We start from the raw sequence: 25,019 nt of genomic DNA, 5'->3' as shown, positions 1-25,019 counted from the left end.
CTAACGCTCTCTGCATGACACCCTTTTAGATCAGATTTCCTTGGCCAGGGTTGTTTTGCTCATAAAACCAGTGTTGTGGTGGCTACTGAGTGTCCCTGGGAATATGCCTCAGGTGGGATTCATCGGCCAGCCCCCACCGCGTATAAAAATGCCGTGCTAGCTTATGCGAAGATAACAAATGTAGGCGCTTCTCCCTCCAGGAAACAACACAGGTGTGAAGATCCCAGCTACCACCTAAGACGGTGCCAAAGTGGTCGTGAGACAGGGACAGGAAAGGCGTTGTGTCCTACGGCGGGCAGACCTGGATAGGTGGAACATTTGGGAGGATTAGGGCAGAGCAGCGTTGAGGGCACAGAAGTGAAAAGTGTTCCGGAAGTCACTATTTGACAACCCACGTGCCGAAATCACCGCTTGGATCTATTAATATTTCTGAAAGATCTTTGCATTGTTCTAATTGATTAATTGGAAAAACGGCCCTTTCACGCCACTGCACTCTCAGCAGGAACTGGCCGAGCGGCTCTCCGACAAAGAACACAGGATCCACTTAGGGGAAGTGCAGACTTGCGGGGGGAAGAAAAAGTGCAGATATCTCCTTCTGTCTCCCAGCACTGCTCCCCGTCATGTCCTCAGCGACAGGAAGTGATTTTCCCTTGTTGGCAGAGTTTATGGTTCTAGGACTAGACCACCCTTACCCCAGCGGTGCTTAGGCCCTTCCCCAGACAATTTTAGGTTTGCTGTGGTTTGCGGTTATTTCCCAGAGGCGGGACATGTCACTGTGGGGCTTAATGCTGAGCACTGAGCTATTAACGTAATAGATTTAAGGACTACTAATGGAGACGTGCAAGAAAATGCCTGGACGCGGGGGACCGGAAGGCTGCAGGGGGAGTGTCCCCTCGTTGGAAACATACTAAGTGCCTGCTCCACCTAAGAACCAACTTCCTAGCAGAATTTCTCAGGATCCCCGTTCTCCCTCCCAGATAAATCCATCAGTCAGGACGTCCCCAGACCCCACTGGGACCTTTTGTAAACATTAACTTGAATGTCAGGGAAGAACTGTGGTGCCAACGTGGCTGGGATCCTCAGATCTGGGAGACCCAGATTACTTTTCCATAAAAGGAAAAAGGCAACTATGAGGCGCTAAGCCCCCTCCAGCCCGTGCAATGGATTTGTGCATGAACGCCCTCAAGCTTGCCATCCATCGTTCATCAGAGTAAGCTGTGTTGTTTAGCCGGACGCAAAGTGAAGAATGCTTTGGAACGGTGCCGCTGGGCTTCCTGAGAGGTGAGGGGGCTGTTGGAGTTTGTGAGTGTGGAGGCAACTATAAAGTGAGGCAAGGGGACAGAGAATAAGTGGAGGATGGGTTATGAGAAGACCACCCTAGAGACTCTCGGACAAGGCCTCTTGCCTCTTGGAGTTTTATAAATGTAACTTCCTCATGTGCCATCACAAAGGACGGCTGTGAAAATAGTATGAGTGGAAATCATTTGCCCTTGTCCCCACTGAGACCCCAGCCACCTGTTTGTATAGACTTCTAACAGTGCAAAGCAATCACCAGTTTTGACTTCGCTCTGTCTCGGCTCTGCCCCAGCACCAACAAGAAGCTCGCCTCCAGGTGCTGCTCCCAAAAGGGATGCCTTGGAGCACAGAGTGGAAAGGGGACCGGGCCACTCCTATGACGTCCCTATACTTTTCTTGAGTTACTCCTTGAACAGAAGCTATCACTATAACTCCACGGTGTGCCCACGGGTGTCCCCGTAGCTCCAAATACCAGGGTTACTGGCAAAATGGACTAGAAGCTAGTGAGGCTGCAACCTCGACGCCATCACAGCCAAAGACCCGAGAAGACCAGACCTGTGCTGTCTTGTCTCCCGCCGGATGGTGGGGTCATCCTGTTTTGCTTTGTACAAGTCCTGTGTCTGTTAACCTTCTGCAGGCAGTGTGAGGGGTAGGGCGGCCTGTGTTTTATTGATCTGATGACCTCTTGGTACAGAAGAAAGGAAAACTGAATTGTGTTTCTGGCCTTCTCTTTCTGGAAGACTGTAAAAGGTTAATATTGGTCACTCAGAAAGATGTTCAAAGAAAGACTGTCATAGCTGCTACCCCTGAGCGCCCCAGCCCTAGGTCTGCGTGTGTGAGTGCCTGCACACACACACACACACCCCGAGTGCTGGCCGCTGTAGCCCCATGCACCACTGCACTTGAGTAAACCAGTTCCCCGGTGGTCCTTTAAGAGATGAGGTGCTTTCTACAAGGGGGTGATGGTTTTCATGTTGGCAGCACTCGCCCCTTCCTTAGAGCACTGCTCTTTTGTTGAAATCCACTGGCTTGACACGGGCCCCACTCAGTCAAGCAGACAGCCCACTGGTCGCCACGGGGCCGTCAAAGCGTTTGCTCCCCCAGGGAGCAGAGTGAAGACAGGTGTAGGTGCCTCGGCCGGTTGGCTTCCGCTGCCAGAGCCCCGACCTCGTCTACCCTCCGCCCCCTGGCATCCCGCCCCTCGCCCCCATAGAAACCAGGAAGCTGACAGGAATCTGATACCCCGCTCTCTGAATCTATCTCCCCAGTCCTTCCTGTGTCTGGAGGCATTTCCCACGCCCCAGGGCTGGGGTCTGCCGTTCGCCCTGCCAACTAGTCCACACCTTCCCAAAGTGACAATGCTGAGCTCTCGGGCCTCTTGACTTTTAGGAAGGGAAATCCTTTTAAAAGCCCTGCTTTTGAGAGCTTTTCTTGTTTTTTTTTTCCACCCAAGCCCCTTAAGCCAGGCGGCCTGTGACCCATGTGGATGAGGCTCTCCATTTTAAGACTTCAGGCTGTGGAAGTGAGTGGGGGGAAAAATGCACAGAATAAAAAGAAATAGCCTCAAACTCCTAAACCCGATCTCCATATTAAATTTAAAACAAAACTAGAAGTCGGGTTTTTGGCAGGAAAATAAATGAATGGATAAATAACTAAATAAATCATTCAGGAAAGAAAGTCAGTCCCCCAGGACAAGTTAAACTTGAATGTTCGTATCTTTGGCTGGGTTTTTGGTCTGCAGCTGACAGATAGCAAAGACAGAAATCTCTAAAATAAACTCATTATTAGGCTTATTGCATCAACGCGTTATTACCACAGTAGCTATTCACCACCAAATATTTCTCTTTTTCTAGATCAATCTGAGATTCAGATTCATTTCATCCGATATCTTTATTTCTGTTCTTCTTCTGAAAGAGACTTAAAAATAGTCATCTAAAGGCCTTTTTTCCCCCGTGCACAGACTTGTTTACATGGCCGCCAAGCTCTTGATAACAATCAGATGCGCTGGCCAGGGCTATAGGTGTTGTACGTGACTGTACTTCTGATTTCCTCTCCCCCTTTTACCGTAAAATACTTTTGGAATGGCAAGTCTGGCCGAGGAAGAACCAAGAAATTTCTGTGCCCAAGACACAGACCCACACACTCCTGGGGACGAGCTGGTATTTTTCAGATTTTCAGGGAACACTGCTGTCTCCATCATGATCTGGAGTCCACTGACCTGCACTTGGAATCTGGTGCCACCATTTCATTGGCCAGACTTGGCCTCTCTGGCTTCCTGCAGGTAACTTGACCTCTCTGTGCCCCAGTTTTCTTGTCTATGAAATGGGAGCGATAACACTCTACCTATGAGCACCTCTGCAGTACAAGACCGCACCAGTAGGGTTGTGGGGAGGATTAAATGAGATCATCCGTGTGAGGCACTTAGCCCAGGGACAGGTATCTGGGAAGCTTCCCCAAACTGCTGGATGCTGGTTGGCAGTGACAGTGGGAATGAAAACGACAGAAGAAATGAGCATAAAATAATTAAGAATCAGAAGACCTAGTGTTGAGACCAGCTTTCCACCTTCCTTGCTGTTCACCTCGGGAATGTGAATTCTGCAGGCCAGTTTCTGTACCTGAAATTTGGGTTTCACTTGTGGAGAACAAGCAGTGATGTTTGAACAAGCATGCTGCAAGTCTCAAAGCATTAACCACAGTTACCTGGGCTTCCAGAGCTGTGTCACGAGCATCCGTGGGTCTGAGAAGGAGGGATTATGTGTCCTCCTAGTCCTCTGTGTTCTTTCCTCGGCAATCCTCAAGGAAGGAGGGGTACGTAATCAGGGCCCTGACCCTTCACCGGAGACTGTTGCCCTGTCCTTGGATGCTCTGTGCTTTGGAGGAGGCACTTTACCTCCCAGGTCTCATTCTTCTCTCTGTGAAATAAATATGAACCCAATTCTGCCTAGTCACTATAGCCCTCTAGCAAACTAAAAGGTTCTGGAAGATTCTCCTGAACTTAGAAGAGCAAGGCTTCTGTATTCCCAGTGTCATTTATTTATTATTCAGTTAGACTAAGAATTATGTTAGTTTCCCAATGGAAAGTGGTTTTCAGAGCAAGAGTAAAGAGTTTGTTTCTGATAAATGTTCAAATTGTCAAGAGGAAGAAAGAAGCTGGTAGTATTGCAAAGGATCTTATGTTCCTTTCCCAATTTTGGATGGAATTCCCCAAATTGGCACCTATTCTAGATTCTTTTTCTTGGAGCTGACAAGATTGTGCCAAAAGTTGGACTTGGGTCTTTTGGAAAAGTTACCTTTCTTTTACCGTCTTGATTCACGGTATGAAAAAGTCCAGAAGAAACAAATATACTAAGACGCTTCAACTATGTGTATAAGGATGCAAAAGGGTGGCGAGATCTAGAACTATCAGCTGGGAAATCTGCTGTGCTCACTCCCACACCTTCAGCTCATCCTACCGATTACTGTTCAAGACATTCTTGTGAATGGATTCTTTGATGCTAAAGAACATGTAAATAGAATAAGAGCAACAGGAAATATAAAACTAATCCCCACCATCCAAGAAGTCATTGATCACGCTCATTAAATCTTTTTAATTGGATGCCTAGAAATTTCGGGTTCAAGATTAGATTTCTTCTCTTGATATCAATACGAGGTTTCCATATTATTAACTGCAGGGAAGGGTGTATCCTAAGGTTTGTGTGGTTTTTATTTTGGTTTGGCGTTGTTTTTAATTCAGCTGGAGCCGTGGCTAGAAATTAAAGGGGAAGAAGAAATCTCTAAGCGGATGAGATTTACTCATTGATAAAGTTTTTGGAGTAAATTGGTCTGTTGCTTCTCATTGCCTGGCCAGCCAACCAACAAATCTATTTTGTTTGGATCTGAGCAGCAGTTGTGTTTTGGGGGTTTTTTGTTTTTTGGTTTTTTTGACGTGTTGAGGGGGTGGTCGTGTTGACGGTAATAACTTAAAACATGAAATTGTTTTTATTCCCAGCTGGGAGAAATTGCAGGGCACGTTTTGTTTGGGCAATCCTTTTGACCCCAGTCCGAATACAACTGGAATACCAAAACTGTCCGGCCTGTTCCCCCTTATCTCCTACCCAGAGACTGATTTCATTACCATAATTGCAGGCTTGCCTGGCTCTTGGCAGCTTCTCCCCTCCAAGCCCCTTAATAGCCTTGCAGATGATTGTTGCTGCTCAGTTCTGTCTGCAGGGGGATGGGACTGCAGAGGAGAAAGGTTACATCTTCAAAGGCTTGACATTACCGCGTCACTGCCCAGCTCAGCTCTCCGCCACCCGGCTGTGTAGTCCTTCCACTCCTGTCCTTCCAGGGTTGCGTGTGGGTCCCAGCCACCGTCTGTCTCCAGCAACCATCCCTCCAGCAGACAGCCATGATACGAGGCGTATGATGTAATTCTTTTTTTCTTTTGGGGGGATTGCTAAAAATTCCACAATTATTTATAAATATGCAAGGCATTCTTATGAGATGGGGTAGTGGTGGCATGGGATAAAGCCGGTGGTCCCCTTCTAGCACCCCACACCAGAGGAAGAGATGCACTCGGTCTGCCGCTGCCTGGGTACACTCAGAGACTGAAGGCCACACCCTCGACCTTGTATTTGGACCACAAGGCCGCAGCCCAGGAGCATCTTCTTTGGATGCAACGTCTTTGGATGTACCATCAGTGGAGCAACGTCTTTGGATGTCACAGCAAATAGAACTCAGACTTCCCCATTCCTAAGACAAAAGGATGGGGCTGTTTGTCCCTGGGGTTGGCACGACCTGGTGCAGTTTGGCAGATCTTTCAGATGTCAGGTTAGGGCGAAACTGGAGAAGCATCTGCCCAGTACATCTTGCGCAGATTACTGGGAGGCATGTTTCTGATTCATTTGCACATAACTTATCCAGAGGGTGTTGCAAGAGTTGTGTGATGGCCAAAGGAACCCAAGGAGTCTTTTATTATATTTTTTAAACAAGTTTCTCTGTTGATTGTCTCTTGGAGCCAAGAAGCTGCATTCTTTCAGCCCCGTGACTTCCAAACCAGGCTCCATAAATCCACAAGCAAGTCCTGACCTTGGCTCCAGGATGATCGGCTCTGACCCTGAGGGTTGATTGAGGAGGGTGCACTGGATCCGGACTGTGGGATAAGTGAAAATCACAGCTGGGAACGCCTAGACCACAGGGACCTTGTACTCACATCTCTACACATCCTGTGGCATCCAACCCCCACCGGCATCAGTGGCCTCTGTGCTCACTTGGTCACAGGACAGGATGGCCCCTCTGTGATTCATGTTTTGAGAGCGGTATGGCAAAGTCAGCAAGAGCACAGTGGTAAGAGCTCTGGAGCCGGACTAGCCACGTTTGCCAGTGACTACTGTGTGACCTTAGGCAAGCTGTGAACTTCTCTGTGTGCCAGTCTTCCCTGTCTATAAGAAGCTATCTATTGCTGTCTAGCAACCACCCCAAAACTTAATAGCTTGAAGCAACAACCACTGGATTGCTCACAGTCCTGGGCAGGAACTGGACCAGGGCTCAGAGGGGAGAGCTCATCTCTGCTCCACATGGTATCAGCTGGGGTGACCCCACAGGGCTGAAGGATCCAAGACGGCCGCACAAAATGCCTGGGGCCAGTGACGGAGGAGACCTTGTTCTCCTTGTGGTCTCCCTCTTCACGTGGCCGCTGCGTGCACAGCAGCCCAGGCTGCTGGACTCCTCCCATCATGGTAGGAACAGTCCAAGAGAAGGAAAAGGGAGCTACCAGACCTCGTAAGGCTTCTGTCATAGTGTCACCCTTACCACATTCTGCTGGATAAAGTGAGTCACAATTGCAGCTCAGATTGAAAGGGAGAAGAAATGAACTCCACCTCTCGATGGGAGGAGAGGCATGCACGTACAGGAATGGGAGGGATTGCCAGGGCCATCTTCACGGATCACCAACCACAAAGGCCATTCAATAGTACTGACCTTATAAGGTTGTTATGAGGATTAAGTAAATTCATATATATAAGGCCTTCGGAACGGTGCCCAATACAGTTAGTACTCCACCAGTGTTTGGTTTTATTATACTTATTCTTGTGTCATTTCAAGAGCATACACAGTACATATTTACCCAGCAACGTAGTTGTCAGTAAACCAGGGACCCTAGTGATGTGTTGCCTCCTCCCAGCCCTAGGCCCGTGGGTATCAGTGCCATCTAGTCGTGAGGTCTGTCTGGGCACCCCTGGGTGTTCCCCGTTCCATGTCGCCACACAGCTTCAACTTCCCTTCGTGAGGGACGCCTTTCCCTCTGCTATCTCAGACTTTCTTCCAAGGGTCACCCGGCTTGGAGGCTGTTGACTCCTCATTGACCCTAGCCTGTTCTGAATTCTTCAGGTCACCATAGAGGTGGTGGACGGTCCTGACTCGGAAGCAGATAAAGACCAGCATCCGGAGAATAAGCCCAGCTGGTCTGTCCCACCCCCCGACTGGCGGGCCTGGTGGCAGAGGTCCTTGTCCTTGGCGAGGGCCAACAGCGGGGACCAGGACTACAAGTACGACAGTACCTCAGACGACAGCAACTTCCTCAACCCCCCTGGGGGGTGGGGCCGTCCGGCCCCAGGCCACCGGACTTTTGAAACCAAAGATCAGCCAGAATATGGTGAGTTGACCACCCAGTAATGTGAAACTGGTGGGGAGAATAAGTGAGGACGGATGAGGCCTAACAGACACGGAGCCAAGCAAAACCCAGTTTACAGTGTGTGGCTTTTGGTCTTCTGTGAGGCGAGCCTCCTACAGGCTCTGTCCACAGAAGCCCCAAGAGGCTCCAGCAGCCACATTTTCTGGAAAGACTGTAATTTTAAAATAATACCAATTATCCTTGGAAAGAATTTTCTTTTTAGTCAGGGGCTCTTTAAGGTTCTGCCCTATTTTTCCCCAAACTTTTCTTTTTTTGCAAAAATGAAGAAATCACCAAATTAACCCCCTTGCATACTTGCCTGTAAAAACTCATACTGAAAATCAGTTTAGTGAAGGAGATGTGCCCAGCTGCCTCCTCTGACCAGGCAAATGTGTTATGTTGGACGCTGGCAGCAGGGCGGCCCTTGGGGACCCTTATGGACGTGTGTTATCACGCATCGTCACAGTGAGGTCTCCCCACCCATAAATTTCAAAACCTCCAAATGGGGACTTAGAGTTTCCCATGCTTTCAGAGTAGGATAGATGAGATAACAATTTTATTCGATGACTTAAAATAATGAAAGTTTATTTCTCACTTAAGCTGAGTTGGGAGACAGGATCGGGGGGACTCAGCTCCACTCAGTCATTCAGGGACCTAGCCAGGCTCCTTCCATCTTGAAGCTCCACCAAATGTGAGGGCCTGAAAAGTACCCACTGGATGCTCTGCTCAAATTACTTGTCTGGCTGGCAGATGAGTAGAGAGACAGAGTCCAGAAAAGGCACGCATGCTCTTAACCCCCTCAGCCTGGAGGTAACCCACCTCACGTCTGCTCAAATTCTATTGGCAAGACCTCATCACCTGGCCCCACATAGATGTGAGGGAGTCTGGGAAATGTTCTCTGTGTGTCCTAGATGAAGAGGAAGCAGGTTTGGAAAGCACCTGGCCAGGCTTGGTGAGGAATCAGGCAGTGTGCCTCACGTTGTAAAAGTCCTTGACCTCTTACAAATGCAGCCATCATCATGATGTTCTTGTGGGTCAGCACCTGCAGATGTAGGAGCAAACACTATATGATGGAGATGACTTGCCTGGCACCATGTGCAAGCTCACCCTTACCCCCATTTTTCAACAGAAAGATGAGTTGTATATTGGACAGTCATTTCTGCCTGCTAATAGATGAACTTAGGCCACTTCCAGAAGAGTAAGACAATTTTTTTTTCTCCAGCCACATCATTCATTTGTTCAACTGACACTGACCACATCTTATATCCATCACTACGCTAGGTGCTGGAAAGCCAAAAATGAGTAAGACACGATTCTTCCCTAAAAGGCATCTCACCTACCTATGGACAAAAGAGAAAAGTTAACTGAGAGAGCAAAAAAGTGCCATGGCAGAAGTACACATCAAATGCTATGGGGGTAGAAAGAGAGTTCCCATACCCCATCCAACCAGGAGGGTCGTGAAACCTTCCGCTTTCCCAGAAGAAGTCCGATTTATTTTCCAAGAGGAAGGATTGGGAACAGTAGCCAACCTTTATATAGAACTTGCCATGCATAGTCCGTCTTCACAGCACCTCTCATATTTTGGCCCATTTAATCAGCTCCCTGAGGCAGGTACCCCATTTCATAGATGGGGAAACTAAAGCCTGGAGAAGGTCAGCAACTTTGGTCTCAAGGGCCAAGATCTAGGATTCATCTCAGACAGCCTGGGTCAAGAGCCTGACCTCTTAACCTCTTAACCACTATGTTATTCTGCCTCGGGTTGTGGGGTGGGGCGGGGAAAGCGTATCTGTTCGGACAGTAGAGTGGATCTAAAAAGTGACAGATTGGAAAATAGGATTGGAAGGAAAAGTCCAGTGCTGAACTGAACTGTTGGACAAGAGCTGGAGACCAGCCCAAAACTGCACAGGACTGCAGTTTAACAGGGCTGCCCAGCCCACATGGAACAGTGTTTCTCTGAGTGGAGCTCAGACCCTCGACATCAGAATCTCTGGGTGCATGTTAAAATTTAACACCCATCCTGGGCCGCAGCCCCTTCCCTATATACGAGCATTTCTCAAGGTGTGGTCCCCATGCCAGCTGATCAGCATCACCTGAGGCTATGATAAAAATGCAAATTTTCAGGCCCCACTCTCAGCCACTCTGAGAAGGCTCCTCCAAATCTATCTTTGAGCAAGCGCTCCAGGGGCCTCTGATCTGAAATAGTGATGCCCAGTGCACCAGTGTTTCTCAGTAAGGTTGCTCATACTCACCTGCACAATTTTTTAAAAATCCCAATGCCTGGACTTCTCTCAAGATCAATTAACTTGGGATCCCTGGGGGTGGGACCCAGGCATCAGTGTTTTTAAGGCTCCATCGGTGACTCCAATGTGCAGCCCAGGTTCAGGGCCACTGTTGTCCTTCTACTGTATCAGAATATACAGGAATGTTTCTTCCTCATTTCTTCCTTTTTTCAACCATGGTCATCTGGGGATTTGAATGCTCACTGCAGTTTGAAGACCACCACTTAGAAACAACTTTTTCATCTAAAGCATTTGAAGAATATATTCCGCCAGATTTATGAATATTAAAAATACCCCCTCCATTTCCACCTTGAGGGTAGAATTTGCTTCTCCTGGACCAGTTACAGTGGCTGCCTCTGCCACCTTCACCTCACCTTTCTAGACCTGAAGTTCCTGGAGGGAACCCTGCACCTGAACTTTCCAGCATCGCTGGAAGAAACGCCCATCTTTTATGATGTTGGAGTCTCCCTTAGTAACATCTCCAATGTTAGGCTGGATATCAGGATTGCTACTTTATACAAAAAATCTTGGCCCTTATGATACCTCTAAAGCAGTGCTTCTCAGAACTTCATGTGCACACAGATCACTTGGAGGATGTTGGTGAAAGCAGCTTCTGATGCAGTAGATGTAGGAAAGATGTGCAGCCTTGGTGAAGCTGACGCTGTTGGCCCTCGGACCACTTTGAGCTCAGTAGCATTGCAAAATGGATGAGTGATTGATTACTGCTTCTCCATCAGGCTGACAAGGGACTTGAGATCTCCGAGTTCCTTACAGCATCAGATGAGTTGAGTCCTCTTTCATTTAAACCCACAAGAACATACAGAGAAATTTCTAAGTATTTATCTCTATGTCGAGTAAAATAAAAAATAGTACACTGTGGAGGATACAAGGAGAGAAAATACAGCCCAGAAAGGTGAGGTCCATGCAGAGGCAAAGGAGCTCAAATACAAGGACTTGCCCACCTGTCTGAGGCCAACTAAACTTGCCACAGGAACTGGTCTTTGTGGGAGATACTGAGCTCAGATTTTCAAAGGTAGGATTTTTAATAAATTTAAATGCCTGAGACCAAAGAGAATTGCCAAAAATCCTAGGTGACATAGACTAGAACAGCATCTTTAGAATAAATTCTGAAACACAAAATAGGAGCTAGTTAGACCTAACTTGCGATCATAGAAGCGCATTATGTGACCATGAGTCAGCTCAGCTCTGAACTGTATGTGTCTGAGATACTGATGGTACAACCCAGAGAAAAGAAAGAATCCACATAAATATTTTTCTGTCAAATAGTAGCATACCATCCCCCAAGTTGTTCTGAATACCCTGTATAATGATTTCAGATGGGCACTGCTTAGTGTTTTTGGGGTGGAGACTCAGTTCTTTGCAATTCTCTGACTGATCAGGGTCCTATTTTAATAGAAGATTCCACCATGATTTTTTGTAAGGGTTTTTCTTTGTATTGTTGGCCATATAAGTGAGTATCTTAAGGAAGGGCTGCTTGGACCAGAATCAAAGCTGCTAGAACACCAGGATATAGAATAAGATATGGCACGAGCAGGCAGATCTCAGGTCGGATCCCTACTCTGCCAAGTTTGAGCTGTGTGACCTTAGGCAAGTTTCTTAAGCTCTCTGAGCCTTGGTTTCCTCAATCACAAAAGGAGAAAGTTTCTACCAACTTTGCAGGATTATTATAGGAGTTAAAGCCGTGTGTTTGGACAGAGCGGTTGGTTCCAGTGTGCCCTCAATAAGTAGAAGCCACTATCATTTAGAATTGGTGGTGGAGACTAACCAGTGGCCAAGCCAAGACCCAAGTCACGTCAGTTACCCAAACACTATACCCGGCCCACAGAACTCAAGTGCCCTGAAAGTATATAATGACTACTTTAAAATTTCAAGTGATGTCCTTGAAACCCAGCTTTCAGCCCACTGCACTGGGGAGTGTTCTCTGCCCTCACAGGGGCCGTCAAAGCACCATACAAATGTTTGCAGGGACAGTGTTCTACTGTCTTTGTTGTCATCTTTGTAATTATCGCTGCTTACACTCATCTTCTGCTCTGAGCAATGTGCCCCAGTTTCATTACTGCAGGAAGAAATCCCACCCTCAAATCTTTGTCCTCCAGTCAGAAATTCCCTTTCTGTCCTTTGAACACATAAAACAAATAGTAACCCCCACGAGGAGGTTTGGCTGTGGCATTCCTCTGGGGCTGTATGCTGTAGATGCTTCAGAGCAGCAGGCAGACATGCCCACTTTCCTCCAAGAGGTCGTTTCGCTTTGTTGCTAGCCCAGTAGAAATGATTAGGCACCTGGCTGTATACACGTTCTGTGCCTAATTTGGGGGGACCAGGATAAAAAAAGTGTTTGAAAAATAAATGGCTTTGTGAGCATTTAAAATAAAGACATAGAGAAAGCCACTGATGAAAGTAATACTTCTTCACAGCTCCAAGTCCGCCAGCCGTCGAGGGAGCCTGTTATAGGGAGGATTTTTATGGAGTATTTGTAATAGTCAGCTTTTTCTGCATAAGAAACCACCCCCAAAACTGAGTGGCTTAAAAGTTCAAATGTGATTCTGAGAGAAGAGTCTGCAGGTTGTCTGGACTATGCTGCTCCGGGCTGGCTTGGCTGAGGTGCGTGGTTTAGCATGGCTTCGTTCACAGTGATGGAGTCTCAGATGGACAGCAGGGGCTGCTGAGATGGCTGGCCCTCTCTCCCCCATCCCTCGCCCTCCAGGATGCTAGCCTGGGCTCTTCGCTTGGTAGTAGAGTTCACTACCACAAGAAGGCCGCCCTAATGCACAAGCACGCTTTCAGCCTGTGGTTGCATCATATTTGCTCTTTCCCCATTGTCCAAAGCAAGGCATGTGGCCTGGACTGGGGTTAGTGTGAAAGGGTACCAACCCAGGGGAGGGTTTGGGGGAAGAATTATGGAAGTCAGTTTTCACATAATCTGACACAGGACTAACGTTCAGTAATTTAGATCCAAGAACCCAAAATGAGAAATTACCTCAGGCAGAGATTCCAGTATAGGTCCCGTGGTGTGTTTAATGCTAAAATCTTGAATTTGGGGGATATTTCCCAAAACTAGCTATCCATTTGACTATAACTGGGGAAAAGGTTGCCAGAAATTTCTAGATGGTTGAGGCCAGCGGGAGACCTCTTGGCATCATTGGATCATGTCTTCACCACACAGGTGACATGGACTTTACTTACATGATTTAATAAGCTTTTTATAACTGACCCACCACCCCCTTTCTATGAGTCTAAGGACAGTATAGTCTTTACTGGTGACATTTTGCTGTGGTGGCTGTTCTTTTTAAGAAACTTTGGCCCCGGGGGGTATGTTCATATGTACGTATAACCGGCTACATCTGGATACACCCGCTGATAAGTGCGCCACCTTGTGATTGCTCCAGGTACACACCTTGTGTTCTGGGGAGTTCACTGAGTGGTCTTGGAGGGAGCAGCCAAGGCCCACCTCTTCAGTGGTCCCTCCAGTTTCACTGCACTGATGCCCAGGTGGGAGGCGGCAGAGATGAAGGCAGCTGATGGGGGGAAGCAGGCCTGTCCCCTCACATGACGCAATCGTTTCAAACGTCTTGGCCGTGAGGTGGGAAAACCATTTCTTAGAAGGAAATAAAGTTTGGAAAAGTTCCTTTTGGGGAGGGAAGAGAAATGAATGAGGTCCTGGGGGCAGGTGAGGTGTGAGCAAACTCTTCACTTTGGGCTAGGGAAGAGGCCTCAACCAGGAACCCCCACCACAGACTCTGTGTAGTGGGCCGAGGAGAACCAATGGCCCGATGTTTGCCTAAGCAGCGTGCAGAGTGAGCATCAGGTAAACAGCAACCTGGGAGATTGGCACAGGGCCCGCGGTTCAGGCAGAAACACGTGTGGACTACATTCTTGCCAGGCCTTCATAGTAACAATCTCTGTGAACTGTTATGAATGGAGTGGACCCCTTCCCTGCTGGAACATGTCTGGGGCTCCGTGCTTGGCACTGGCAGAGGATCCAAGGCTGGAGGAAGATTTGGAGAAAGCAGGAAAAGGCATTTCATAGTGAAGGTGCTCAGGAAGAGTCATGCTTTAGAGATCAGGGACTTGGCACGCGAGCCCAAACGTTCTTGCTCTCACCCTGATGGCCTTGAGTGGATCACCCAGCCATTTCAGGACTTGGTTTCCTTACCTTTAAAAAGGCAAATTCCGTCTCAGTAATATACCAGCATCTCTCACGCACCCAGGCCCCCCTAACTTGGTCTCCTTCTCTTTTTCCCATTCCACTCATTGACTTCTGAGATACTGCAAAATTCACTCATTTTTTGTGTTTATTGATTATTGTCTGACCCTTTTCACTAAAATATGAATTCTATAGGGCAGAAATCTTTAAAAGTTTTATTTAATGATATATCTCACATACCCAGAATTGTGCCTGACACATAATAGGGGCCCAGTAGGTATTTGTTGGATAGATGCTAAGTGATGACCTCCAAGGACCATGTCTAGCTTCCACCGTGTGTCAGTTATCTACTGCTGCATAACCACCCCCAAACTCGACGACTAGAACAACAGCAGTGTATCCTTTCTCATGATTCTGTGGCTCAGGAGTTCAGGCAGGGCCCCAGTGGACAGTTCCTCTACTGCCAATGGCATCAGCTGCACTCATCTGTCCACTGGGAAGTGGCTGGAAGATCCAGGAAGGCTTCACTCCCATGTGTGGTGTATGGGTGGCCCTCCAGACAGCTCCTCTCTCTGCATGTAAAGGAAGTCATGGTGGTCATTTTGGAAAATCCCTACCATATTATTCCATGGCCCACACTCTGCAAATGTACGCCTTCTCAACAAGCACTTACGGGGCAGCTTCAAGGGGTCAGGGCGTGGCCACGTGCCCCAAACCTCAGACAGAGTCCCTTTCTCCTTGAAGCTAATCCTGAAAATGAACCCTGCAGTCATAAACCCTTTGACTCCAGCTGGCATCTGGCCTCTCCAACAGCTGGAGCAATGGAAGCGGATGGTTGTCAGGCAGCTTGAAGGGAGGACATGGGGACTCTGGGCGAGGCTGGTGACCATCTCCCTGGCTCCCTTCCAGATTCCACAGATGGTGAGGGCGACTGGAGTCTCTGGTCTGTTTGCAGTGTCACCTGTGGAAATGGCAACCAGAAACGGACCAGGTCCTGTGGCTATGCATGTACTGCAACAGAATCTAGGACCTGTGACCATCCAAACTGCCCAGGTGGGTTTACCCCGGGATGTGGCTCCACGTTCAACTGGAAGCTTTATTTTATTTTATTATTTTTTATACAATTTTTAAAGATTATTTACAGTTATTACAAAATACTGGCTAGAGTCCCCATGTTGTACAGTACATCCCTGTCTTACACCCATTAGTTTATATCTTCCTCTTCCCGACCCTACACTGCCCTTCCCCACTCTCCCCACTGGTAACAACTAGCTTGTTCTCCATATCTGTGAGCCTGTGGAAGCTTTTAATTTATATTTAAAAACTTTTACAAATTGACTTTTTACAGGACAACCATTTTTCTAATAAGAATTCTGACCAAACAGGGACAATAAGACACAAGTAATCAGCTTAGTGGCTGAAAAGATGGATTTTCTGAGTCCTATGCACAATTACAGTAACCATGACCTAGAACACAATGCCACCATGTACTTAATTTAAAGGAGGGACTCTGGCAAATTCGGGCCTTTGATGTGGGATTGGTTGTACCTTAAAAAGACACATAAAGACAGACATTAATGGTCTCGCGAGGAAACTAGGAGCAGAGGCTTAACAGCCATCTAGAGAAAAACCATGTGTTCATCCTATTGGTAATGCCTGAGAGCTGCTGAAGGCTCCCAGGGGAGCAAATTGGGGCAACTTGGCCATTAATTATCACTTTAAACTGCATCGTCAATGTTTTAAAAACGTAACTAATTGCAAGCTTGGTGAGAGGCCATATTGGGTTAAAAAATAGTTGTGACTGCTGCGTTATCAAACCACAGCCTGTTTCTGTCTGGCCCACACTTTCTAAAGGGTTGTGAAGAAGAAGGAGGAGGAAGGAAAGGAGGGGGGAGAGGAGGAAGGAAAGGAGGGGGAAAAGAGGAAGAGGAGGAGAAGAATATGCAAGCAAGACTCCATGTGACCCCCAGAGCCTAAAATATTTACTTTCTGTCCCTTGACCAAAAAAGTTTACCATCTCCTGGTTTGTAGTTTTCCACTTACCAGATGTTCCCCATGGCCAGGTGGAGTACCAGCCTGAAATGCCATCTTGGGCTCTTCCAAGAAATCCCACATTTCAAATGGCTTCCTCTGAAAGAAATTTCAGAGATGGAACATTTGCTCCCCGCACCCTAGACATCCTGTTTTGACTCCTGGAAACTCTGTTCTCAAACTGTAAGACTGAGACTTAGAACAAAAAATGAAGTCCAAAAGCAAAGGGATTTCTGAGCTGAGAGAGGATGGGGTTGGGCATGTGTGCGACAGCAAAGGGGGGTGTGTGTAGAAAATGGGGCTGACAGGGGAGAAGAGGCTGTTGTGGCCCTGGTTGGCCATGCAGATGGATTTCCAAAAGTGGGACGACCATCAAGATGCTTTTCCTCATCTTTCCTGCATTCATCCTAGTGAAGCTGGACCCAGACAGCACTCAGTGTTGGGGCTCGGCAGCTTAGCTGGTGCCTAGACCCAAAAGCAGTGGACCAAGAGGTCTTGTCAGGGGATATATTCTCTGCAGCCATTTTGAATGTTTCCTTCTGGTTTTCTCCCCGCAGTGACAGCAGTGTGGCCAGCAGTCCTGTTCATCCATTTTCTTCTCATCTGACCTTGCCCTCTGTTCATCCTTTCTGCCTCTCTGTTCTGACTGCCAGCTTTTCAGGGCTCCCTTGAGCAAGAAGGATCTCCTCTTACAGGATCTCTTTTTTCTTCTGGTTGATTGATTCTCAGCCTCACTGGAAAGATTCAGGAGGCAGGCCATCTCCCGGGCCTGACAGTGATCACACTGTAAAAGTTTGTCCCCTAGGCCAACCATACACACAAGTTCTAGGGGTCTCACGTAAAATCAGAGAGAGCCTATTAAAGGAAATCAAGTCATGCCTAGCAGAACAGCCAAGGTTCTCCAACAAAGGGTCTGTGTTCTACTGCTGCTTCCTCTCCTGGCTGCCTACACTTACATAGGATCCCTGTTTGCAAAGGAAGCCTGGACGGGTTGGAGTCGGGTGGATAGTCTGGGTAGGGGAGGGAGCCAGGAAGTTGGAGGCAAGCTAGGTTTACTGTCTCCGAGTGAGTAATGACCACCCCAGCTTCTTTCCTCTGGAGCATCATCAGCAGTGCTAAAAGTCCTAGAATATGAGCAATCAGGTTTCAGCTAAGGACTGCTGCCTTCTCAAAATGAGCTAGAGAAATATTCAAGGGGAAAGTGTCACCCTCACTTACCACTTCCTACTCACAGGGCTGTCTTTACACATGACCCATCTAATTCATTCAACACTGTATGGTGGACCATTTGGTTCTCCCCATGCATGGATGTGAAAACTGAATCACACCAGGGTTCTGTGGCTTGCCCAAGGTCACCCTGCTAGTAATGATTTGAACCCAGTGAATAAGTCCTCAAGACTGGTATTGGCCACACAGCAAGTTATCACTGTGGTCCACAGCCTCCGATTTGGTTTCTATCCTGACACCAGCGGACAGCCAGCCATCCTGACGTGTGTCCCCCAGCGCCCAGAACCCCATTCCTGAGCCCAGGGAATACATTCCTTAGGAACTCATTCAGGCATGTTTGGATCTGATTTCATGCTGCAAATGGTATCTGGGGGGTTAATATATTTTCTGCTCTACTACCTGCTTTTTACTGTTTCCTCTGTTGGCCAGTTTCTGCCCATGAGTAGCGATGAATACAAAAAAGGCTTTGTTCAGGTGTATTTGTTTTTTCTTTATTTGCCAGTCTTGAGGGTGGGGGGCGGTGACTGTTTCCATAGAACCAGGAAAAAATGAGTCCTGTCTGTTTAGGGATTGAAGACACCTTCAGGACAGCTGCCACTGAAGTGAGTCTGCTTGCGGGAAGTGAAGAGTTTAATGCCACCAAGCTCTTTGAAGTTGGTAAGAAGAATTTCTTTCTTTTTCATCCAGATATTGACTTAGTGTTTTAGAGATGCCTTTCACCTTTGCAATGCCATCCTTGTATCCATCTAAATGTTCCATTTTCCTCTTATGGGGTCCAATTCTCTCAGCATATTTCTTCCTCACCAAATATACCCCAAGCAAGAGAGAGCCATCCCAGGCCTCCTGTGCCAGACAGAACCCAACAGCTCTATTGTGTCCACCCTGCCAGGGACACAGTGTCCACAGTAAGCTGGCAGGGACTGCCCTCCCCCTAGCATGGGACCCGTCCAGAGTAAGGGCCTCAAGCCTCATGACCTCTCTTCCCATAGCCCTCCCCAAGGGTCCCCAGTGAAATCAAGGAATGGTGATGTCAGTTTTCCAGCAGAGAGGCGGGGGAGGGAAGAGGAGAAAGGGAATTTTTTCAACATGATGCCTGCCCCCAACCACTGAATTTTTTTGTAAACCGTTGGTGCACCCTGCTACTCATCTACTAGAAAATGCTAGAGCAAGTGCAACAAACATGGAGCAAGTGCCTCCTCAGGTGCCAGGGGAAGGCTCGCTTTTTCAAAACAGCATACTTCTGGGTGTAATTCTGTATTGCAGAAAGGTGAGACGTCTTCTGCCCCATTTCTTTTTGCCGCCCCCAGAATTCTTCCTTAGCTTCTTCACTTCTGCCCTCCTCAGCCAAATTGGAGTCAGTTTGGAAATTCAATTGCCCAGGGGCTCCCACCTCAGGCCTCACACAGAACCAAACTGTTTCAGTAGGAGCCTTCTCCAAACACAATGCATTTGATCAAAAAAAAAAAATTAAAGACTAAAAGCGGGAATTTTCCACACAGTGGTGAAGGAGCAAGACAGCCTTTTGGGGAAAAGAGCGTCTCAGGCCTCCCTGCGTCTCAGGCAGCTGCTTGCCCTTTCCTGTGGCCAGGGGTCCAGTGGCTGCTAAGGACACACAGGGGGGAGACAGAATGGTGGATCAGTCTGGCTCTGGGCAGGAACAAATGTGGCACACACTCAAATCAGGTAGCAGAGGAGCATTTGATGACGGTCCGTTTGCAAAGGTATGAGCAGTGGATGGAGACCAAGAAGGGATCAAACAGACCCCCGGGGCTGGCAACAGTGGAGAGCCCTTATCACCTCCTGGCCTGGAGGGACCAGGAGAAGGAGTGGTTACCAGAACCACAGGGGAGGGCTACCTGACAGCACTTTGGCTCTCAGAAGGATGCAGCCAACCTGTAACAGTGAGGGGGGAGCCTAGGGGACCATACCCTGACCTTGCTCCTTCCTCCCTCCCTCTGGTCTCTGACCAGTTTCTCCCATGGACTCACCCCAATTAGAAGTCAGGGTGCAGAGAGCCCACTGATCCAGTCCACACTGGGCAACCTTCCAGGGCAAGGAAGAATATGGAGTGGGGATCTAGAAAGACAGATAGAAGATGCCCAGCAGAGATGAGAAAAGCTTAACTAGCACAAAGTCAAGTTTCTTAACCTACTATGGCCTCAGTTTTCTGACTTATAAAATGGGACATGGTAATGGTGCCTACCTCCTAGATCTGTTGTAGAGTTAAATGAGTTCATACTTGTAAAGCATTTAGAATAGTCACACTGTACACTCCATGTAGTCTGAGAAAAATAAGTCAAAAGATATACGTCTCGTAGGTACATGAAGTATGATGGCCTTCCACCCTGGAGGAAAAATACAAAGCTATTTTCTGGGGTCTCACTGAATTTTGTTTCTGAACACCCTGCCCTCTGAGGGGGGACCCCCACTGGCTTCACAGACACACACGTCCCAGGGTGGAACCTCCGTTCTCTTAGCAGCTGCTCAGTCAGGGGCTCTAGGGGTGGAATCCTAGAACTCGGAGCCTCAGCAGATCCCTGCGGGGGGCACCCTGTTCTGTGTACTCGCTGCCTTCCCTCTGGTTTAATCCTCATCGCATTTTTTGAAAAAGGTGCTATTTTAATCCCCAATTTACAGATGAGAAAACTGAAGCATAGCGAGGTCGAATTCCTTGCTCAAGGTCACAGGGCTACTAGACACCTGAGTTGATTTGATCCCAGGCCATCTTGCACAAGATCCCATACATTTTATCTTAGGCCAGGCCCTTCTCAGCTCCTGAGAAGTGCCCCCATCTCTCTCTTCCTCATTTCACTCAAGGGAAACCAGAGCCCCACTCCACGCTGCTCCCCCGGTTCTGACCACTTGATTTTTACTCATGACACCACCCGCCTCCCAGGCCCCTGGGTCAGAGCTGGAGAGACCTTCTGATACCTTCTCCCCTTCACCTCTAAGCCCACCAAGGCCTGGCAGCCCTAACTCTCTGACTGCTTCTGATCTCACCTGCTGTTCCCTCCCAGAGCACCTCACCTGGGCTCTTTCAATTGACGTCAGCACTGAATATATCTTCCTACTGAACACTATCACTCAAAGACCTTCTGTGGTTCCCTAGTGCCCTCTTGAACAAGCCTACACTGTACTGAAGACCCCAATGATCTGACACCAACCGCCTCCCTTCCCCATATCCTCTGCTCCAGGGAAAGTGAACGTGTCCCCTACTCCCAGACAACCCCACAAACCCTGGTTTGCACAATTAACACTAATCTGGGTGGCCCCCCTTGCCCCCATCTCTGCTCCTGTAGTCTGTCAGCTCCAGCCCTCTGAGATGGGATTGGACATTCAGGAGACTCCCTGGGGAGGCACTCAGAAGGGCACAGGGGGAAGGCAGAGGAGCAGGCAGGGAGGGCTTTCAGACCAAGGGGCAAACTTGACCCTGCAAAGGGAGGAGGGAAGGAAAGACGACTGGGAGGCAAGGACATCAGGGCAGCTTGAGGAAGTCTTGGCCATGCCAACAGGGCACCCTCAGCAAAGGCTGCTAGTCCCTAGCTGGGCAAGCACCCTCACCACACTCAGTCAGCAACCAGGGGCAGCCGTGGCTTTGATGTGAACACCGACGCAGACGCAGAGGCTGCCAGTCAGCACAGTGCCACAGGGTTCCTTGCAGGAGCTCAGAGCAGGACACCTGGGGGCAACCATGCAGCCCAGCCAAGCCTCAGAACCAGCCCAGGGTCTCACACTCCTTGAAGCACTCCCTGACTTGCACTGATAGAAATGACACTTTGTAACCCCCTTGGGACTCTGCTTTGATGCACCCTTAATGCACCCCCACATTCCACCACGGGTGGCTTCCCTGTATATATGGCTGACTGAGCTCACTGCGCTGCCCGCACAGGTGCCCACGCCCCAGCGGCCCCTGTGGTTCTTTGCCGGAGAACTTCTGGCCCCCAGAGTGCACCAGCCCATGAATGCATGGGCAGCTGGAAGTCCAGGAGCAGCCCCTTATCCGTGATGCGTGGGAGCTGGGGGAGAATGCCCAGATCCCCGCCAAATCAGAAACAAATCTTTCTGCAAAGAGTATTCAAAGGATTATTGCAAGAGGGGAAGGGGCTATTTGCAAGAGAGGGACTCTAGGCCCACAAACATCTCAAGGGTTAGGCAAAAGCGCTTTCCTTTATTGAGGGGTGACTCAGGCTAGAAAGGACCAGGTGTGGGGAAGTGGGATGAATGGGAGGCGAGGGCAGATAATACAGCAGAGAAAGTTTTCCCTTGAGGCCAGCCTGTTTTCCAGGAGGGACCCTTAAGGAGAGTCTGTGTGCTAGCTCAGGCTGGGAGGCCAAAGTTACGGGACTTGAAAGAAGAGGAGAGCTTTAACTAAAGTTTAGTTGAGATGCATTTTGTTCTGACTGATCAGTGGGGACAAGCAGCTTAGCTAATCATTTATGAGGCAAAGAAAGGGAATTTGGAGGGTCTGTGTCTGGCTTTGTCACAGTAAACAAGGGGTCTCTGTGCGTCTTAGCTAAGTGCCACGGGAAGAACGGTTGTTACAGTAAGTGGTTTTCCAGGATGTGCAGGGTGCGGGGAATCCTTGACCTTGTTTGTATCCCAGGAACACGGGGTAAAGTTCCAGCCTGTCACTGACGGGGTAACTGAAATGTTCTCTAGTAGGAAGAAGCTCCAGTTTTGTGCGGTGGTTACTTGCTTGAGCCACACCCTATATTGCTGCCCTCCCTTCCCTGTCCCTCCTGCGTGCTCCCTGCTCCCTGCTGGTGTTTCCCGGAATCACCTCCCAGAGAACCATTTTCATAGCATCTTTGTCTCAGGGTCTGGGAAAGCACAAGCTGAGACACGCACTAGCCCAGAGGTGTGGACTCAGATGACTAAGGGACCAAGAACATCCATGAGTGAAGGGGTCAGGCAGGGATGGTCGTGAACTGGGGAACTCCTGCCTCGACAAAGAAGTGGTCACTGGTCGCCTGCTCACAGGGCCACTTGTTCCCGTGGAGCATTGCAGGACCAGCATAAACATCTCTTTTGGTTTTCCAAATGAAACTAGGAATCTACATTAATAACTAGAATCACCTGATTCTTAAATGTTGGCAATTAATCCAATCTTTTTTAATACTGTAAAGGCTGAACAACAGACACCTCTGGGGGCTGGTTCTGGCTTGAAGCCTACAGGTCAGTGTTAAATTCACTAAAAGCTGGGGTGACCAGCTTTACCTCTTTAAGGCATTTTATCACAGAAATTTGCATGTAATTATTGTTACTGTTTCCTGCCTAAGGTTAAGAGGTTAGGCCACTAGCCTAGTTTAACTAGTCAGTGAGTGGCAGAAATAAAACCTAGTCCTACAAATATTCCTTTGAGGCATTTTCTACCACTTATCACTGGTGTAGAGAGGAGATTCAGAATAGCCCCCTGAACTGTTAATTTTGTTACGAGTGATAATGAGGTTATGGTTATCTAGGAAACCATAGGAAATATGGTTTGATTATCCTCCTTTTTATGTAGATGCCTACTAAAATTTAGGGGTAATAATATCATATATGTTCCCAAACGTTTTTTGATGAAGGAAACATGATTGGTTAAATCTAGGTGATGGCATCTGGGTAGGCATTGTGTAAGTATATTCTCTCTACTTTTCTACGTATCTGAAAATTTTTCATACTGTAAATTAAGGAGTGGGTGGAGCAGAGAACCTTGTGAACAAAGAAGTTCCCAAGTTCAAGGGAGGTGAGGGTGTTCAGCTATGGCCTGGGGGCTCCAGGGGCTGCAGGGCTAAACTCTGGAAAGGGGGCGGTTTACTGCAACATCATCCCCTGGCCAGTCTGGCACGTGATGAGGATTCTCTGTGGCCTGTTTCAGACACGGACAGCTGTGAGCGGTGGATGAGCTGCAAGAGCGAGTTCTTAAAGAAGTACATGCACAAGGTGATCAATGACCTGCCCAGCTGCCCCTGCTCCTACCCCACCGAGGTGGCCTACAGCACAGCCGACATCTTCGACCACATCAAGCACAAGGACTTCCGCTGGAGGGATGCCAGCGGGCCCAAGGAGAAGCTGGAGATCTACAAGCCTACCGCCCGCTACTGCATTCGCTCTATGCTGTCCCTGGAGAGCACCACGCTGGCCGCCCAGCACTGCTGCTATGGTGACAACATGCAGCTCATCACCAGGGGCAAAGGGGCGGGCACGCCCAACCTCATCAGCACCGAGTTCTCGGCGGAGCTCCACTACAAAGTGGACATCCTGCCCTGGATCATCTGCAAGGGCGACTGGAGCAGGTACAATGAGGCCCGGCCTCCCAACAACGGACAGAAGTGCGCGGAGAGCCCCTCAGATGAAGATTACATGAAGCAGTTCCAAGAGGCCAGGGAGTATTAAGAAGACGCTACCAGAATGTTCGTGACACAAATGCACTGCACTGATCTGCCTCCTGGCCCAGAGGCCATCTCACCCGCATGCGTGTATGTGTGTATATGCCACGTGAGTATCTGTGTAAATTACACTAGGGGTGTGCTCCAGGCCCCGTGACTGCCATCTGAAGCCACCACTGTGGTCTTCAGTGCCTACAGACCTCCCTGGAGCTCTTCCTAGGGGTGATGTCCACAAGGAGGATGGGGACAAGGAAGCGGGAAGAGGACCCTGGAAGCCACAGCGGGCAGGATTCAAGTCACACCCCGGATCCAGTGTTTCTAAGGGAAGCAAAAGGCGAAAGAAACTGAAGTTGTAAACGTGATAAGCAGTTTTTATATATAACTTATTTAATGTGAATGTGACTTATGCCTATCCTTTTCTCTGGAGTTGTCAGTCGTGAAATTATTTAATCACTTCCAAGAGAATTCAGAAGGAGGCTTAGGGAGGTGGAAGAGAAAGAGAATTTTCTAGTGATGACTCCTTTAAAAAATAAATAAATCAATGGAAATATATCGAAACAAGAAAACGCCCACCTTAAACCAAAGGTTATTTAGTCATGAGGTACCTTGCTGGAGTCTCAGCTTCCAAAATGCCCTTGCCTCAGACTGGGTAGAAACTGGGGGGCAAATGGGCATTTTGGAAGCAAATCTGAGGCCTGGTTTTAAATAGGCTTTAAAATAAAAGCCGATATTAGCACAATGCTATGATTCTACTAAAAGGACCCAGAATGGCAGAATTTCTGCTCATGCCTTAGTCGGTTTAGAAGGCTGCAGGAAGGCCAGACGTAAAAATAAGGAGTTAGCACTTTTCCAAAGGAAAAAAGCAAAACAGATAGGAAAAGAACATAAACCTCATTTCACCTATTTTATTTTAATACCATCTTAATATTTTTCTCGACCAATATATGCCCAATAAATAAATATAAAAAAGAAAAGGAGACCTCAAGTCTAGAAATTTCTAA

General features: G+C 48.2%; 1 protein-coding gene across 2 annotated transcripts in view; it reads left to right on the top strand.

Moving 5' to 3' along the window:
• Window positions 1-24,420, top strand: part of ISM1 (isthmin 1) — a 68,580-nt gene extending 44,160 nt beyond the window's left edge. For both annotated transcript variants that reach the window (XM_072943777.1, XM_072943778.1), the window contains exons 3-6: window positions 7,663-7,927; window positions 15,299-15,442; window positions 18,215-18,304; window positions 23,508-24,420. In XM_072943777.1, coding sequence (XP_072799878.1) covers window positions 7,663-7,927; window positions 15,299-15,442; window positions 18,215-18,304; window positions 23,508-24,025 — 1,017 coding nt within the window. In that variant the 3' untranslated portion in view covers window positions 24,026-24,420. The remainder of the gene's footprint in view (window positions 1-7,662; window positions 7,928-15,298; window positions 15,443-18,214; window positions 18,305-23,507) is intronic.
• The last annotated feature ends 599 nt before the right edge of the window (window positions 24,421-25,019 follow it).

The sequence above is a fragment of the Vicugna pacos genome, chromosome 19, assembly GCF_048564905.1.
Source record: "Vicugna pacos chromosome 19, VicPac4, whole genome shotgun sequence".
In the NCBI taxonomy this organism is placed as follows: Eukaryota; Metazoa; Chordata; class Mammalia; order Artiodactyla; family Camelidae; genus Vicugna; species Vicugna pacos.
The sequence above is the reverse complement of the archived record's forward strand: the minus strand, read 5'-3'. Positions and strand labels throughout refer to the sequence as shown.